The sequence below is a fragment of the Schistosoma mansoni genome, chromosome 1 (assembly GCF_000237925.1).
Source record: "Schistosoma mansoni strain Puerto Rico chromosome 1, complete genome".
Lineage (NCBI taxonomy): Eukaryota > Metazoa > Platyhelminthes > Trematoda > Strigeidida > Schistosomatidae > Schistosoma > Schistosoma mansoni.
The window spans coordinates 8,598,982-8,616,504 of NC_031495.1; the positions used below are offsets into that span (position 1 = coordinate 8,598,982).

Here is a 17,523-nt window from a genome sequence, read left to right on the forward strand (position 1 = left end):
TCAGACGAAAGAATTCGTTCTAGTTGCATTTTTAAAGGAACTGTTACACCCATTATATACCATGCGTTTCTACTTAATCCTACCCATTTACCAATCTTGAATTATATCCTCCCTCGTTCCTCGTGTGGCCCATGATTAACTTTGAGACCCAGTTTTACAAATATTGATGTGAACTAAATAAAAAGGAAAAGCGACCAGGACCTAAGACTGAACTGTGCAAAAAGAGAGTTGCATTTTTTCTGATACCTAATGATCTATAATGCGTTAGGCATTGTGGATTTGCGTTAATTAAAAGTATTAGATTTGTCTTGATTAATAAATACATTCGTTTATTCATAAACTCCACCAAATAACTGGAACCGCACCGAAACAATAAGAAGCAAATTCAAGGAAATCAATCGGTTAATAGAAGTACAGGACAAAGATAGTGGATTTATAAATCGCGATCCCGAAAATGTGACATGTGATGTCGAATTTCTGTAAGGTAGTTCTAAGAGTTGAGTGATTTACCCGTTATCCTCACCAGATAAGCGTTCTAGATTGAAAAGTGTTTTTTTAGTCTACTAGCACGTTTTAACCTGCAAAGCGCACTAGTTAAAATTTTACTTTGTAATCACTGTTCAGTGGTCATGGATGCTAAAAAAATACAGGCTGATACAAACACATTTTTTGGCCGATTTTCGCAGGTTCAAAGCTTTCTACTTGGTTATCAAAGTCTGATGATAGATTGTTGAAGAGGCATTTGGTACTACTGAACGAACATCATACAGTCCTGATCTAACGGAGTTAATGAAAGAAGGCGAAAAACGGAGAAACTGGGCGGTGAGCATTTTGGCACAACTTGAAAATGTGATTCAACCGAATCCAGGTATTGTTTCCACAGATGTTAAGATTTCAATAATGCCTGTAAAAACTCAGGGGAGAGCATAAATGTGGGGTCAAACATTATGCAAAACTTGTGATAAATCCGTTTGTTTTCTCCGAAATTCGGTTCAAAATCTTATTGTTTGTCCTCTCACCCAGTGCATCTGATCCACATGCCCCTTCATGTCCTGACGTTTCACTGACTGCCCAGTATTTGCATGCAAACTTTTATTGTTATTTATATAATGGACGCATGCCGGCGTTAGAACTAAATTCTTATCCATACATTTGGGTGAAAGTACCAAAATTGTGCACTTTCTACGCAGATTTCACGTAAAGCACGATAAATTCATAATCCTTTCTTCAACGCAAATTTAAGTAAACCGTGTTATGTCTAAGGTTTATCGAAATTTCTAACTATAGATCTTTAAATAAATTAATATATTTGTAACATCCCAACGAGTAGAAAATCTAGTTTTCCCACTCATTAGGATGTTACAAATATATTAATTTATTTATGACAATCTACCCAATGCTCAATTTATTCAAAGTTATCAAATCAAAACTTGCTAATGATACCTATAGATCTTTAAGCTTAGCCCATATTTTTAGACTTCATTAGATATTCAATCATAGTATAAGGTTGGTTAGATTTGGCACTAAATTGAACTGTATGAATAACTCTAGGGCTAAATAACCGCAACCTACGCATTAAACTAGTTTAATAAGCTACCTTTCATTCATTGAAATGTTCAATGTCATCCGAACGTGTAGTGTTTCTAAGACTTATTTTTTAGTGCATTAACTGTTTCCATGAAGATAGTATAGATACAAGCTGAGCAAAGCAATATTCCTTTCGCAATTAGTTTGTCATCATGGTCCTACGCTAATCTATTGGTTTTACGATTACAAATAAAATCAATATGAAGTAGATAATTTTAATTTAAATACTTTTGCTTTCTGAGTCATATTACTCTTTTATATTTCTAAATATTAGATATTTATCCCTCTTTAAAACAATCTGAGTGAATTTTCGGACTTTTATTAGTGGCCACTTCTTACCAACAAAACTTGTTTAACTGGAAACTGCGAGAGACATTGCTTAAAAACTTTGGCGATATTGCTCAACGCTGTACACGAGACATGTATTTTTCATTGATTACCATCTGTTCAACAGTTAATTATAGGCAAACAACTGACTATGAACCGAATATAATGATTCATATGTATTGGTAATTCAAACATTTCTATTGACGTTTAGGACCGCAATCGATTAGTCTCTTTTGGAAATTATCATCATATTTTAATCAATAATATTTACAGGATGCATCTACACAGTGTTCATCATTGACCCTTACTAGACTTTTTTTTAATGGGAGCGAATCTCATCTTTGTTCTGCCAGTTTTATTTATCATTGCACTTTTACTTAATACTTATCTCCATCACTTCCATCAGTCAAATAAAAGAGATGATATTAATCCAATTTAAGCTACAAAACGTTTCCAAACTGTAAAATAAGTAAAAGCTTCTTGATAATTCTACGTTCTTAGTTTCCACACTTTTCACCAATAAGGCCAACCTTTTTCCAAGTAAAACTACTGAGAATTTGTATTAAAATATACAGCATGTTAAGTCCTTAAATATGATCACGCTTTCACAAAAAGCTCAAGGGTTGTAGCAATCACTTTGGTCTGATGAATCGAATACATCAAAATGGATATCTAGTATCTCCGGATATCAAGAATCCCTCCTAACCACTTTTGAACTAAATGCTAGATAGTACGGTAGAGGGTGTGCATCCAAATATCTATATCTAGTGATAATAATTTATATAGGAGGCATCCAGTCGAAATGCTTCGTAAGTTATACTGATCTCACTGGTTGCTTAGCTCCTGCTAGAATGTTTTAAATCTACTCTTAGGTAAAATAATTACGACCGATTGCAAATGACGTAATTGTTGACAAAAGCATTTATGAAAAAGTAAGGTGAGTGATAGCCAAAACGGTGTAGGTTCTACAATTGTGAAATCGTCGAAAATAATCTTGGAAGAAAAGAAGACCGTCCTTTGTTTGTTAGTTAGCAAGGTATTCAAGCAGTTACAAAACATAACAAGTATCCTCAGACATTCTCCTAAAAAAGGCCTAAAAATGGCTTTTACAAGTTTTTCCAGTTTCTGAATTGCAAAACAAGGTCATTAGATTATAAAGTTATTTCTTAGAGATGATGGCTGAGAAGAAAATTATCTATGGAAGTGTCTGATAATTTATTGTCTGAAAATAAACACATGTCGAGTTAAACTTGATAGACTATTAAAAAGTATCCAGGAAATTAATATGGACTCAATTCGCCCCATTTCTAGCAACTATGTGTTTTAATTTATTGGTCAAACAACACTATTTTATCAAGAAGTTATCCTGAAGTGTTCTAAAAAGTTCGTTCAAATAGAACACTTGTGGAATAATAATTATAATATAATAACTTCAGCTTATTTGTTCCAGACGGATAAGACACTTTTAGTATCAGCACCTTTTTTACAGCGGTAACACCAATAAAGACAATATTTCGTTGCTATTGAGATTATTAGTGAATAGATTAACCACTACAACAGCATAATTTCGTGTAAAAGATGGTGATTTATTGTAGGACTCGTAAATAATGTCATATTCAGGTAAAAAGTAGCATGTTTAACTGACTTCAAATTATGCTGTTTAGAAGAAAATTAATTTTTCCCATCTCACCGAAGTATTACAAGTATATTCTTATAATTAACAATATAAAAGCTTAGAAATGTATTTGTGCTGTTCTGATTTGTATCGTTATTATTATTCTACTTTTACAAAGTTGAAATTATTCGTGTGTAATACGCTTTCATTAAAATATTTATTCTTTGGTTGGGAATAGTCCATGTTTAGGTCTCTTTCCAAAATGCTATCTCAAACCTAGTTGCTAAAAAAGCGTTGATTTTGAAGAACAGAAGATGCTAAATTGAATCGGTATCAGAAATGCGAAAAAGCTTCAAGTTGTTTTTCAACGAAAACAATCGAAAGTAATTAATATATGAGAAGTTTCATTGGAACGACAACAAAAGCAGAGTATTAGTGTATCTTCAAAGCAAAATAAATGAAACACCTTATGAAGCTGGGTGAATGTTTCTTGATTCAAACACGTTATTCTCTACAAAAGTTATCCGCATAATACACAAACTTGATAACTATTTACATTCTATTTTCAGTTGATCAGTTAAGTTATTTATTGTAATTGAAAATGCATAAAATACAGTAATCTTATTTCTTTTTAAAATAGGATATTTATTTAACAGTTGATTTTCCTAATTTTTTCCATAGCCCTACGAATTGAAGATCTTATACTTAGAGGAATGAATAGGGAGAAAGTTCGCCTGAGTGCTAATGAACAATTGGGTGAAAGTATGGATCGTATTAGTAGCCTAATTAGTAAAAACTCTAACTATGGTAAGTTGGTAAACGATGTAATTAACCCTTTAATGATTGTGATATTAAGTTATCCAAACCAAACTTGTATGATTTGAAAATGTGACTTAAGCAATGGTCTAGGATTGTTTCTGGTGTAACAGAGGGATCTCATTGTCGAGAAAATAAATCTTATTCGAAGGTCATAGGTTAATACGTATGTTAACATATTTATATATAGTTTGGATCGATACTATACAGTGCACAATTATTCAGTTAGACATTTCCATATTCGTGTTAAAAGAATCAATTAGTCGCATGCGTTCCAAACTATGATTTTCACGTTTAGAATAAGTGTGAAAATGTAAATACAGAAAACAATTTGAGGCTGATCATAAGCTATGCGACACCTTGCAAACTTTTGAAATAGACCGAATAAAAGTCAGTCAGTCAGCTACAACGTAAGACCGGGCACATATACGCATCGGTCCAAGTTGCCACACCTAATTAGCACAACAAGATAAACACCAGATTCATAGAAGTAGTTACTTCAATGGTAGTAATATATAAAAGAAAGATTGCATATAAGGATATAATACAGGAAGTAAGAATTAGTTCGTAGAAAGAAAGGTACAAATTAATTTTAATCTCACGGTTTAAGGGCAGACAAAAAGTGTATACACCTACGCCATTGTGATCGATTCTAAGCCATGTCAATCAGAGTCTCCAGCCATTGGTTACGATAGTTGCACGGACCCCAACCAAGTAGTCTGCATCTACTAACATGGTTCAGACCAGAAGTTAGTGACTTCAAGCACTGATGCCGCGTTTTGGTTTGGCCACCTCCAACTTTCTTCCAACCATCCCGAACACTATTAAGCATCGCGCATCGTGGTAATCGGTGTTCAGACTTACGTAACACGTGGCCCAACCATCTCAGTCGAAGAAGATTTACAACCTCATCAACTGATTTGCCATCATTCTCTAATACTCTGTGTCTAACCTCACTACTACTTACCCGGTGATCCCAGCAGGTGCGAGCAATATTTCTAAGACATGTGTGATCAAGTACTAGTAATTTACGAATATTTTCTACTCTCAACGGACACGTTTTACAGCCATAAAGTAGAACAGAATGAACTGCTACTCAGTATACTCGTCCTTTAATTTATAGACGGATATCTCGCCTTCGCCACAGGTAACGTAAGTTGAAAAAAGCCAAACGAATCCGTGCAGAGATTTCGTCAGACACAAATGCATTGGGGCTGATCAGACTTCAAAGATAAGTGAAGTTGTTGATGCATTCGACTGATTTACTCGCTATCCTTAGTTCAGGCGTTGACGCAGGCCAGTCCTGAAGCAATAATTTGCATTTAGAGGGGGAGAAACGCATTAAAGTCACCTACTACGAGTACCATATCTGAATGTTTAGCTTTATGAAAAAGTTCAGAAAGCTTTCTATAAAAGTTATTCTCCACTTCATCCGGGCTGCAGCCAGTGGGAGCGTAGGCAGAGACAACGAAAAGGCAACGACGTGTATCCCTATCCTTTCGAGTTCTTACGGAGCCGTTTAGCCAAACAGCACATAGATGACTGTTACCAGGGATATATTATAATAGTGTTTGTCCTTCCCTCGTACACAGTGCTAGGCCCACACCCGCCAGTCCACGAGAACTAGCCATCAGGTCACCAGATAAACAGAGTATGTATCTCGTCAGCTCCCCGTTTTGGCGAGGTGAGGTCAAGTAAATGACCACACTGGGATCCTGTATGCGTGTTTTGGAGACAAAGCACACATCAATGATAAGAGATTCTGGGGTTTTAGCCAAGGAGGCCTACTGGCCGATTTAGAGCGAGGTTTCAGTAGACCTGGGACAGTGTTTTGCTCACTAGAATCTCTGGTCATGGTGACGCTTTAGGAGGAAACCGAAAGAGGAAGTTTAAAGTTAAAAATCGAGGTAGGAGGAATAATAGCAGTTGAAGAAGGGGGTTGTTTATGAATACAGTGCTCTTGAGTGCTGTTAGAGGTATGAGGGCGGTTTTCACTTCCCTGTTGACCACACCGTGGAAGGGTTCTTGTAAAGGTACCTGAAAATGAAATTGGGTTAGAGGTGATCTTTTTGACCCGAGAGCGTGACTTCAGTGCCCAAGGGATAACTGCTTAAGGTCGGTCACACACGACATTTTTGTGAGTAGTTTCCATGTTAGCTCCGTACTTGTTGAGACCTCACCGCCGGAGACGGATATACGTGGGATAAGGCGAGGTGTTCATTTTTAGGGTGGACCTTTTGCAACCCCACTCTTCCTCGTGGGAAGGCGACATCGCTATTATGCTGGTTGTCTGAAGGAAACACCTTACTGCTGTCACACCTCTGCACAGTCAGCAGTACGACTTCACCTTCGGACCTCGGGTTTGCTGCTTTTAGTTTGATCGTTCTTCAACCGACTTGTCTGGCACGGTAAGACCTTAAGAAACGATTGTTTCAGCCAGCATAGCTCGATCGGTTTATGACGATAGGCGAGCCCGACCACCAAGTCAAGGTAGCAGCAACGGTCAGGCCGAATAAGAGTACCTATTATTTGAGAAAGTCATTATCGCTTACAGTTATACAAGCTATTTTATCTGTTACCTATGTATAATGTGCTTAGGCATTATTCACCCCATTTTTCCGCTTATTGTTGAGCATTTCTATAGTTTCTTTTCCTCTGGATCAGTGATGATTATTCTGTAGAAATTATAATCTGTGAACTACGTTTCGTAGTCCAGTGCAAGGCTTGTGCATATAAGATAGACTTTTCTAGTTTCTGTAATTACTCTAGAGTCTAAACTGTTTACTGATAGGTATATATTTATTGAATATAATGTTACCCCAGTGTTTATGGTATCACACTCACTGGAAAAGACTATATACCTAAGTCTCTATCGTTGCAGCTGAAATTTAGTGTAATGAGTATACTTCGTTAAATGCAATCTTACTTTTTGACCCACTTATTAATAAATCTGATGGTAACTTCTAGTTTTCAACGTTCAACTGCCCAACATTTTTATCCCATAAAAATTCCTTTCTTTCAATCATAGGCTATTTTTTGAGCTTTACTTGTGTTACTCAATTAATACAACTAATTTTATGGCTGCTATAAAGTAACTTAGGCATTAGTTTTGTTCTCTAGAAACATGTCCCTGTCTGGAATTTTCACATCTGATAGCATACAAATATTTATTCACTTTACTATTTTATAATTCTTTTATACTTACTATGATTAGTCTACGTTAATATGATATTAAATATGTACATTAGTTGTAAAAAAATTGTTACTATTGTTTTTAGGTTGTAAGTAGCTGGGCAGAAACCACAAAATAAATAATTTCGTCCTATTCTGCTAAGTTTTTTGTCCTTGTTTTAGCCACATTTATCAATAAGGATAATTATAAGGAATTAATTTTTTATTTTATATTAGCCGTTTAAATTATCTTCATTGTCATCATTATTCAATATATAAAGTAAAAACTATACTGATCCATAATCAAATGTGATACACATGACGATGTCTCGATTCGAACCAATAACTAGGTCTTTTGATTGGCGACTATCTTGTGATCATCATGGAAACATGACATTCATTTATTTTCCCAGAGTTGATCATTATAAAATTCACAGTCATTGGTAAATGATATGATTATGACAGAATTTGAATTTCTATTCTTTATGTCAATAGAAATAATAGTTGAAAGTTTACCGGGTTTTTTCTTGTGCTTAATACTTGAGCTCAATAAATCACTAGTTAGATGAATACCAGTATATACAGAAAATCTCATTTTCTTTGTTATCTGAGTAAAAAAATTCAAACATATGTTTTTCATTTGTGAAGCACACATTTACATTATCGGGTATGATGTAGAATTGGCAATGGTTTTTAATGAAATCACCAATCAATCTAAGTTAGACAACCATTGAAAACCTGAAAGCATTCAACGGCTGTTTCGGTGTAGCATATAACTTGCCAGCAGTGCACATCCATGACCTTGTAACCAGGAATCGAATTTATGGCTATCAGTCTCGCGCGTGAATGCCTAGCCTATAGACCACTGAGCAGATATCTATCTTTGATTAATCGATAATATATTATCTGTACAATACCAATCTTAATCTTTCAAACGGAACAAACTAAATGAACAAGGTCGAAACAAGGTAGAAAATGAATATTCATGTGTAGTCATTTGAAACAATTGTGCTTCCATCTGACTTTTTTGGTGTACATTGGGATAATTCTCGAAATAAATAGAATATCTCTTTGTTGGCAGCCAGGAAATATATTTTAGTGACAATATATCGACGTAAAATAACTTCCAATGTACAATTACATTTTACATAACAATACTATTTTGAAATCTATGCTGATATATTTGTTAACAATACAGTATGAAACAAATATCTGAATGATAATCAACGGGAGGGTAAATACTAAAAAACCACGATACGTAGAGCTTAAAATTATCAGTTGAAATTCAGACTTGTAGTTATCATGATAATTAGTATCAATATAAGTTCGCTTTTCATAAAACAGTGTTTGCCAATAATGGAATCTATTCTAAGTTATGAACATCAATGATCATTTAACTGTACTGTATTTCTAGTAATTTTTCATTTCATTTCATTTGATACAGTATGAGAAAATATCTAATATTTAGGAATAAACCATAACAGAACAGTTTTTTTTTCGATCAATCCTAGACAACATAGAAGTAACAATTATTCAAAATGCTATATATATACATATATATAATGATTGGAATAAAACTTTGTTTCTAGGCTCACCAGGTGAGGCACTTAAGAAATGTGCAATGGCCCAAATAGAAATTGGACAATCTGAAAGAAAATTGCAAGAAACCGTCTCTTCAGAATACATCACATGGTTACGCAGTTACATAGCATCTGAAGCCAAATTAGCAAAAGTAACTTCTTTTTTTTAAAAAAAAATTATGTTAATTTTTTCTGATTATCAATATTTTGAAGAGTAAGTCAACTATTTTTTATATTTTACTGCTTTCTCTTATTTTCTTCTATATTATAACTTCATGTTCAAACAAGTACTTTTCTTATAATTGGCATTAATATCAAGTTATTTCTTTCATTTACTTACCTGTCTAAACATGCTTTCTATTTCAAGATTTAACGTTCATTTCATTCTGTTTGTGTATATTTAATTGAATGACTAACATGTAATGGTTGGTTGCATAATAATTTATGTTCCTACTTGTAAGAAGCATTCGTTGAATTTCAGTAAAACTGTTGAATAATATTCTACTGTCTATTCACAAATAATATTTGACTTGTTCGTATTTTCTCTTATGTTAAAAGCCGAGAAGTAGTTAAAATAGAACGCTGAGGACAATTAGTTAATAACAACTTAGCATTTAACACTGTATTAACATAAGGAATTTGTGAAGATTGTTGAATTTCAAAGTTTATATAACAGATCGATCTTAGCTGGACAATCCTTTAAAACCGCAAATCACTAGACATATGATAGGATTGGGGATGCTCTGTCCAGTCTTTTTGTAGTTTTCAACGGTTGTTTATCTAAAACAGTTCGTCAAATAAGTCGTCTTTAAAAAAGTATTTGACTATGACTTAAACAATAAACGATAGTCATCTGTTTAAGTGATAACTGTCCTGATATTCTTAGTTTTATTTTGTAGTTTTTGAAATCCTGATTATTGGACTTGATTATTTCTGTTAATACATGCATATGACTAAGATTTTTAATAGCCAGGTAAATATAATAATGTTTATCTATGTTTATTAATAAGTATTCTGTACATAATGTCAATGCATTAGGTATATCAGATATTAAAGCATCTATATTAGTTTATTCATATGATTTCTACCGCTCAGTTTATTACTCAAACATTTAGATACCAAGTGTGTATTAGCTACTATAAAATTTACTGAGCTTAAATAATGCTACGAACTTATAATTTTTGTGACGCAACTTAGTATACAGATGTTAATTTGAGTCATTTAAGTGTATATAATTTAGATAATATTTTCACGTTATTCGATATATACTACTTATGACTAATTTAAATGATGACATTTTCATTAATAGTGGATCAGAAAGGTGGTCTCTAAAACCTCCTGTGATAAAATTAAATAAACAGTTTGTCACGATAGTACGTAGCATACTTCTCTTTTGACACATTTAAACAAAAATGAAGGGCAGTTCAGAAAAAAATGTTTTTCGACCATAACGTGTACATAGGCTATACAATTGTATTTATAGTTAATTAATAAATAGTCTTTTAAAAATAGATAGAGGATTATGTAATTTCAGGCGTCCAAAGAAAATTGTATAATGACGGAGAATTTAAAGAATGGTATTTAGATGAATCCAAATTTGTGGAAGATGACTGTACACTTGACGAATATGAGAAAGGGGATGAATAAATTCGTCAGAACGTGAAGGTGATAATAGCTCTTCAAATTTTTTTGCAGTAGTATTCCCCTAAACTCAATGTTCATGGGAAGTGAACCTTTATGAACTGTTGCAGGCCTCATAGATTGTAGTTTTAGTTTCATGTTTCTTTCGATGGATCTAGATGGATAGCAACAGGTCTTCGGAACATATTTGCCCAACTTTTAAGGATAAAGATTGAAATAAATTTCTCTTTATTTTTAATGAAAACCAGCTATGAAAAGTTGTATATTGGCCATTTCAGGTTGCATTATACCATCTAATTTTCTTAATAAGAAATCAAAGAAGTGAAATTCTAAATTCATCTCTAAACCCAATGTAAATTCTATTGACTGATTACATTTATTTTGCTTATCCAGGATGATAATGAGGTCACCATTTTCATCGCAAATGAGCAAAGTGTCATCTATATATCTTTTGAGTAGATCAAAGTCATTCGTATTTGGTTGAAGTACGGTATGCTCAACAGTGACCATAAGAAATACTCTAGGAGAGGGTTAAGTGGTAAATTCATAGTTTTTCCACTTCTCTTTAAAGAGTTCTTTATTTTTGGTGCTTTGTTCCTGTATATATCTAGATTTGTTTTCTTTTTGGTGGATATTTGCAGCAAGAACGAGACAAATTGGAAAATGCTCGATTAGATTTAGATCGTATTAAAACATCAAAAAAACGTGCGAAAAATGGCAAACAACATGTAAGGCTTGTGTCTTACTTTAAAGTTGTTGTGTTGTAAATTTAATTTGTCTGCTTGTGTACCATTTTTTAAACAATTAGTTCTATAAGCTTATTTCGCTCACCTAACTAAAATAAATAATAAGGAATGCGAGTAAACAAGGAATCGTATTAAGCTAGATGTAGTATCGGGGTAAATGTCGAAAAGAATATAATTTTTACAATGATTTTTATTGGTCAAGCTTCGTGATGTTAAAGTGAATGTGAACTCGGGGAAATCATAAACTGCCTTACTAAAATATGCAAACCATACATTAAATACATTATTTGCACATCTTCCTTCAGTTGTCCTTTACACGCTTCATGATTCTTTCAATTCTGTTGTTATCACAATAGTACTATGTTTCCCTTCCTGTTCTCTTCAATTCGATCTTTTGCTGGCAGGCATTTCATATCCGATTAGTGATACATACTACTTATATTTGTCAACATAAGTAGCATACACCACAATATGTCTGTTATCTGTTCGTAGCAACAAATGTTTACTTAACATTTCTGGGGGTTTATAGAAATTATTGAACTTTCATTAGATTGCGTCACGAACTAATGCTTCATACCAATGATACTTGTGTGCTTACTAGTGAGTAACTTCGAGAAACGATCCCTGGAGTTCTGGTGAGATGCTTTGACTAGTGGAGCTCAGCCTTGTCGTGTATAAGATATTTATTTATCTCAGGCAACGAAAGGCGGTAGCAAAATATCGTGAATTGATCAAAGTTATAAACGTACACCATTGGATACAGGTTCAGTTTTCCATAGGTTGAGCGATCACCGCGGGATCCGAAGGTCCTTGGTTCGATCCCTTGTGGTAGGGGCATAGATAAGCTTTACTGAAGAATTCCATGCTGGGGCGAAACAGCTGCTCAATGTTGTCTAGTTTTAAATGGTTGTTTAGCTAGGATCAGCTTGTGATGTAAACTTTGAAAACGTACATACATATAAAATGATCATATTTTGAAGTTTTTTCTAGTAAATTTAAATTACCATTCTAAAGAAATGGTTTACATTTTTTGCGGTAAATAGGAAAGGTTACCATAGATCGTGTTTTTTTGATTATGAATAAATTAAAAAACAGCCACTAAGTTCAGTTAACAAATTTAGGGACTGTTATATGCTCTAGTTCGGAAAGTTTCACAGCAATATACTACAATTTATTTCTGTTACAATTCAAAACATCCTAAAAGCTAATCATCAGTTAGTTCACTTCGTTATACATAAGATTACTGGCAGTTAATTGTGAGAAAATAGATACATAATCCAAGTTTCACTTCTTAGATTTATTGACATTAGAATCATTCATACATCCTTCTTAATCAGCTTTGCTGTGTCCTGTTTTAGTTTCAATACTGCGGACTTATCGGTGTGTTCATCTGAAGAAGTATGTCAACTGGTTATGTAATGCTATTCTAGTTATCTCGTAAAAAATGCTCAGATAGTTTAAGAAATGTTTAACTGCATAGCTTACATGACGGGCTGTTCTTAATTGAACAACCATTAAAATCCAGAAAGTACTGAATAGCTGTTTCATCCCAGTATGAGACTCATTAGACCCAGGGCTTTCAGATAACACGACAATTATGTAACGGTTGAACCACTAGGTTGATATCCTTCGTCAATCTATGATGTTAATCGTATAATTTTCCGAAATTTCCACAAACTTCTTAGATATTAGAATCTTCATACCAAATCTTTTAAATTAAAGTTATTTCATCTACATAAATTTACACATAACATTGTGCATTCTTTTGCTGCTGAAGGTATTTGAGCAATCGTTGAAAGATGCCGAATCAGCATTCAATTTTCAGTGTGAAACCACTAAGCGTTGTTTACAAGAAAGTATAGACAAATTTGTAAGTTATACGCAGTCATTTTAAAATTGTTGGTTATTATTAATGTTGTTATTATTACCATACATGAATGATTCTGAAATAGTTAAGAATTCTGCCTGCCATTGACAATTTCCTTGGAGTGAAGTTGTTGTAAACCGTGATAAGAAATAAACCATAACCGTAAGTCACATGTATTTGATTTGGACAGTTGTGAATATTATTCAAAATGTGTTACTTGTTACTACTGATAAAGTACCCCGCCTAACAATCTTGCTTCCTAATAATCATGCATTATTGCATCTGTGTACTATAATCCAGTTCAATGTGTAATATTATCCTCTGTTGAAATTTGAAAATCAGTTAGCCAGTCATACTTGTTTAATATATTATTCATATAGAATTTAGTAGTTAGAATTTGTTGCTCAAGATTATTCGTCGAATAAATTCTAAAGCAAAATGAAAAATCTACTACATCATAATGAAAAACAGGAGTTCATTTTTTTGCTGGAGCTCCGTTCTCTGAGTTGGATGGTTTAATCGAGAAGTTTTTATCGTTCTTCTGAACAACATCATCTGCATAAACTTCAGGTAAGACTAAGGTATTTAGGTTTCTTCATATATGATTGGGATCTTGTCGTCGCCTTCATGAAAAATAACTAGCCGTCAAACGTTATGATGTATTTTCGCCTATATCAATGCACATGGGCAATAGCGGGCACATATTTGACCAAGAAAGTCTAGATATTTTGTAGAGGGAATACTAACAAGACCACAAAAGTTTCAGCATCTTAGCTCTCAGGTCAATCAACAATCAATAAAAACTTGGAAATCAAACCAATTTATCAACTGATCAGAAAAAGATGGGCAACTAGGGGTTGAAAATCAGGTTAAATGGAGAAACGACCAAAATAAATATGCGGACAACGACAGGTTAAAGGTCAATGATGACCGGTCAAAATCAAGGTCAAGAGGACAAGCTACCAGTCCCATGGGGAGAATTCCGAATATCTCACTTCTATTTGAAGTTCTTGCCGATGATGACTTTCAGAAGAACAACAGAGGCTTCACAATTAAACAATCCAGCTCGAATAACGAAACCCCACCAGAAATCATTCATCTGAACTATAAATCTTTTCCACCACCCCAGAATTCATTTCAAATCCTCTAACTTTGAATAACGAAAACCCCTAAGGCATTGTTTTTTTGAGCTAGTGTTTCGAAATAAGCTTGCATAACACATTTATTTATTGTCTGAGTTACGTAAAGCACGATTGACGCTTTAACAAAAGTCAATTTGATCATAGAAGACAATTCAAGTATTCTGTGTATTGAATCCAATAAAATTATTACAAATATCTGGGTATTGGTTTTCCCTTTTTTCATCTGATTAGTTGTTTTTTCTACCCCCAAAGTAGTTTTAACATTGTTAGCCTACTTTATTGGATACATTTTCGAACAAAATTATTTTACTGATAATCAGCTCTATAAAAACATAACTATTTAGTTAATTTTTTTCCTTATTTATTGGAAAACAATACTACTCACACTACTACTACTACTACTATTTACAATAACTAGGACTCACAAAAAGAAGAGCTAAGAAAACTTTTAAAAGCTCAATCGGAACACTTTAAAGCATGTTCAGATGCGGTAGAATCGGCATTACGTGCGATCTAAAAAAATCCGGGAACTCAGACTAATTCAAAAAGAAGGTAAGGTTTTATTACCAATTTACATTTGTATAATACACACACATATCATTGTATATAATGCCCCCTAAACGATTGCTTTCTCTGAAGATATTTTTTTAATGCAAATAAATTGCCTATGTTGGTTTTCAGTAGTATATCGTTGTTTATTTTCCTTTTGTATGCAAAAATGTGTCAGTCAGTGTATGTTATTGAAAACTAGATGACAATAGAACCATATTTCATAGATCACATCAATTGATTCTACGTAAATTTTAGTCGTCTATATGATAAAGGTCATTTATGCAATTTTATGAAAGTCATTTTAAAGTTCACCTTAACTTGATTGTACTTTTTTTCTATTTTTCATTTCATTGCATTCATTACTTATTATTCAAACACTTTTTACTGATACCATTTCTGTAGAAAACTTCCATGTTTACTGTGTTTAAACTTCTGATACAAAATAGTTTACATATTTGTATTTATTATTATGTAACTTTTAAGGAAGTAAACGTTTTTTGACTATTCGTAAGTAACACATAGAGTTGGCTAGTTAGTCATAAACAAAATAAACACAAGTGCGGAATATCCGAAGTTTCTTTAATTAGCATCAGAACAGAACAAGAAATTTATCAAGATGAAAATCAAGAAGCTTGAATTATTTTTGTTCATACTATAAATAATCAATGTGACCTAATAATGTTTGTACATAACAAAGATGTGAGTCAGTAATTCGTATTTTCAGCTTGTTGAATATAACCCAATACGTACGATCTGGTTGACGGAGAGACTTTTTTCGGTTAGCGATTAAAATAGTCTTGGAAGTTGAAACTGAACTATGGTAGGGGGGTTATCGTAGGTACAGAACTGTAGTTGAGACTATAATTTATTGATGAACCAATTAAATTTAGGATAACAGGTCTTGGATTTCGACGCAAAAGTCATTCACTCATTTGGCTATATACCATTGTGGTATTATAGCTGATGCTTGTTCGTGATGAAAACATTAAGTCTAATTCCTAACCCTAAAGTTCAACTGTAAATTCTCATTCCTTGCACTAATATATAACCCTTATTTAACTATAGTAGGTAGGTGGACATTCCAATATCATTTTAGCTTTGCTAAAGGGTCGTCTATAAATTATAGCCACCGAACTATAAAATAGGAGTTCCTCGTCAATAATCATAGGCCAAACAAAGTCAAGAATATACAACCCAACTGATGTGTACATATGCTAATTATTTTAACTACATTTGTCATTAATTTTTGAGGTTTGATCACTTCTAGTCTCGTGGTTTTTCATTTGTATACCTCCATTATACTGAGAATCCAAACAAACCCAATATACATCGATATGCTTCGTTGAAAATGATTCTTCAAATCAGTTGTAATAGTAATTTAAATGCTGTTTGTTTTCCCGGTTGCTTTTGTTTGTTCAAATAAAAGCTCAATTTTTAATCCTGGTAAAAAAACAATAAATTATTAGAATTGAGATCATGAGTCAATTGAAGCTAGACCACCATGGAAAACCTGGAAGCACTGGACGGTCGTTTCGTCATAGTTAGATATTAACACCGTTGCATGCCGGCTCAGTGGTCTCTCGATTAAGTGCTCTGGCGCAAGACTGGTGGGTCCTGGGTTCGGATCTCGCGAGGTGGGATCGTGGATGCGCACTGCTGAGGAGTCCCCTAATAGGACGAAACGGCCGTCCAGTACTTCCAGGTTTTCCATGGTGGTCTAGCTTTGATTGACTCATGATCTCAACTCAATAAAATTACTAAAATCTCCACAATACCCCTTCTGATAAATTATTAGGACTTTGAGATAGATCTTCATAATTAAATCATTTATGCTACAGAACAAGTGAATTTACACTATTATATATATATATTGCCTGATAGATAGGAAACATTTCTCATGTCCATTCAAATCTCAACTGTATATCTTCAAACATTTAACTTTTTTTGTATAACCTTTTCTATTTAATTCTAATTACAGAGTGAAAACGCTGAGGATCCTCTATTCATAATAATAATAATAATAATAATAGTAAAACGAATGAATTTCTGATAATATTCTTCAACATTTACATCATTTTATCATTTCGTATTTACAAGCTACTTACATTTCTACTTAAATATCTGTGATACATTTAGAAATTTTTTTTTTGAATGTTACTTTTTCATACATTTTTTTCCTTAACAATTACTTTTGTTGTTTCATACGTATAAAAAGAAAAAAAAAGGAAGAATAAATGTCGATTTCTTTCGCATCTTCTTGTCATATATTGCTTTGCAGGAGGAACTCATTTATTATTTTTATAGCAAATAACCTCACGCGAAATTCTACTTCACTGATTGTTTCCTTCTGTGGTCGAAGAATTTTTTTCCGGTAAAAACTGAGCTGAACCACTGAGTCAATGACGAGGATGCTAATCGTCTTAGAGTCACAATGGATTTAACAAAATAGGGTTGGGAACTAATTCTGGGAATCAAGATA

At 33.4% G+C, this 17,523-nt stretch overlaps 1 protein-coding gene across 1 annotated transcript; it reads left to right on the forward strand.

The window, feature by feature from the left end:
* Nucleotides 1-622: 622 nt before the first annotated feature.
* Smp_003230 (sh3 domain grb2-like protein B1 (endophilin B1)) lies at nucleotides 623-17,293 on the forward strand. Its single transcript, XM_018793159.1, has 8 exons — nucleotides 623-686; nucleotides 727-868; nucleotides 4,211-4,336; nucleotides 9,106-9,248; nucleotides 11,379-11,465; nucleotides 13,261-13,353; nucleotides 14,911-15,044; nucleotides 17,022-17,293. Exons 1-7 carry the CDS (start codon nucleotides 630-632, stop codon nucleotides 15,007-15,009), a joined length of 747 nt encoding a protein of 248 aa, XP_018647699.1. The 5' UTR covers nucleotides 623-629; the 3' UTR covers nucleotides 15,010-15,044; nucleotides 17,022-17,293.
* The last annotated feature ends 230 nt before the right edge of the window (nucleotides 17,294-17,523 follow it).

Coding starts and splice junctions, on each gene's coding strand:
- Smp_003230 (XM_018793159.1), top strand. CDS start 630: ATGGATGCTAAAAAAATACAGGCTGATACAAACACATTTTTTGGCCGA. Junction 687..726: donor TTTTTGGCCGATTTTCGCAG/GTTCAAAGCTTT, acceptor GTCTGATGATAG/ATTGTTGAAGAGGCATTTGG. Junction 11,466..13,260: donor CGAAAAATGGCAAACAACAT/GTAAGGCTTGTG, acceptor TTGCTGCTGAAG/GTATTTGAGCAATCGTTGAA.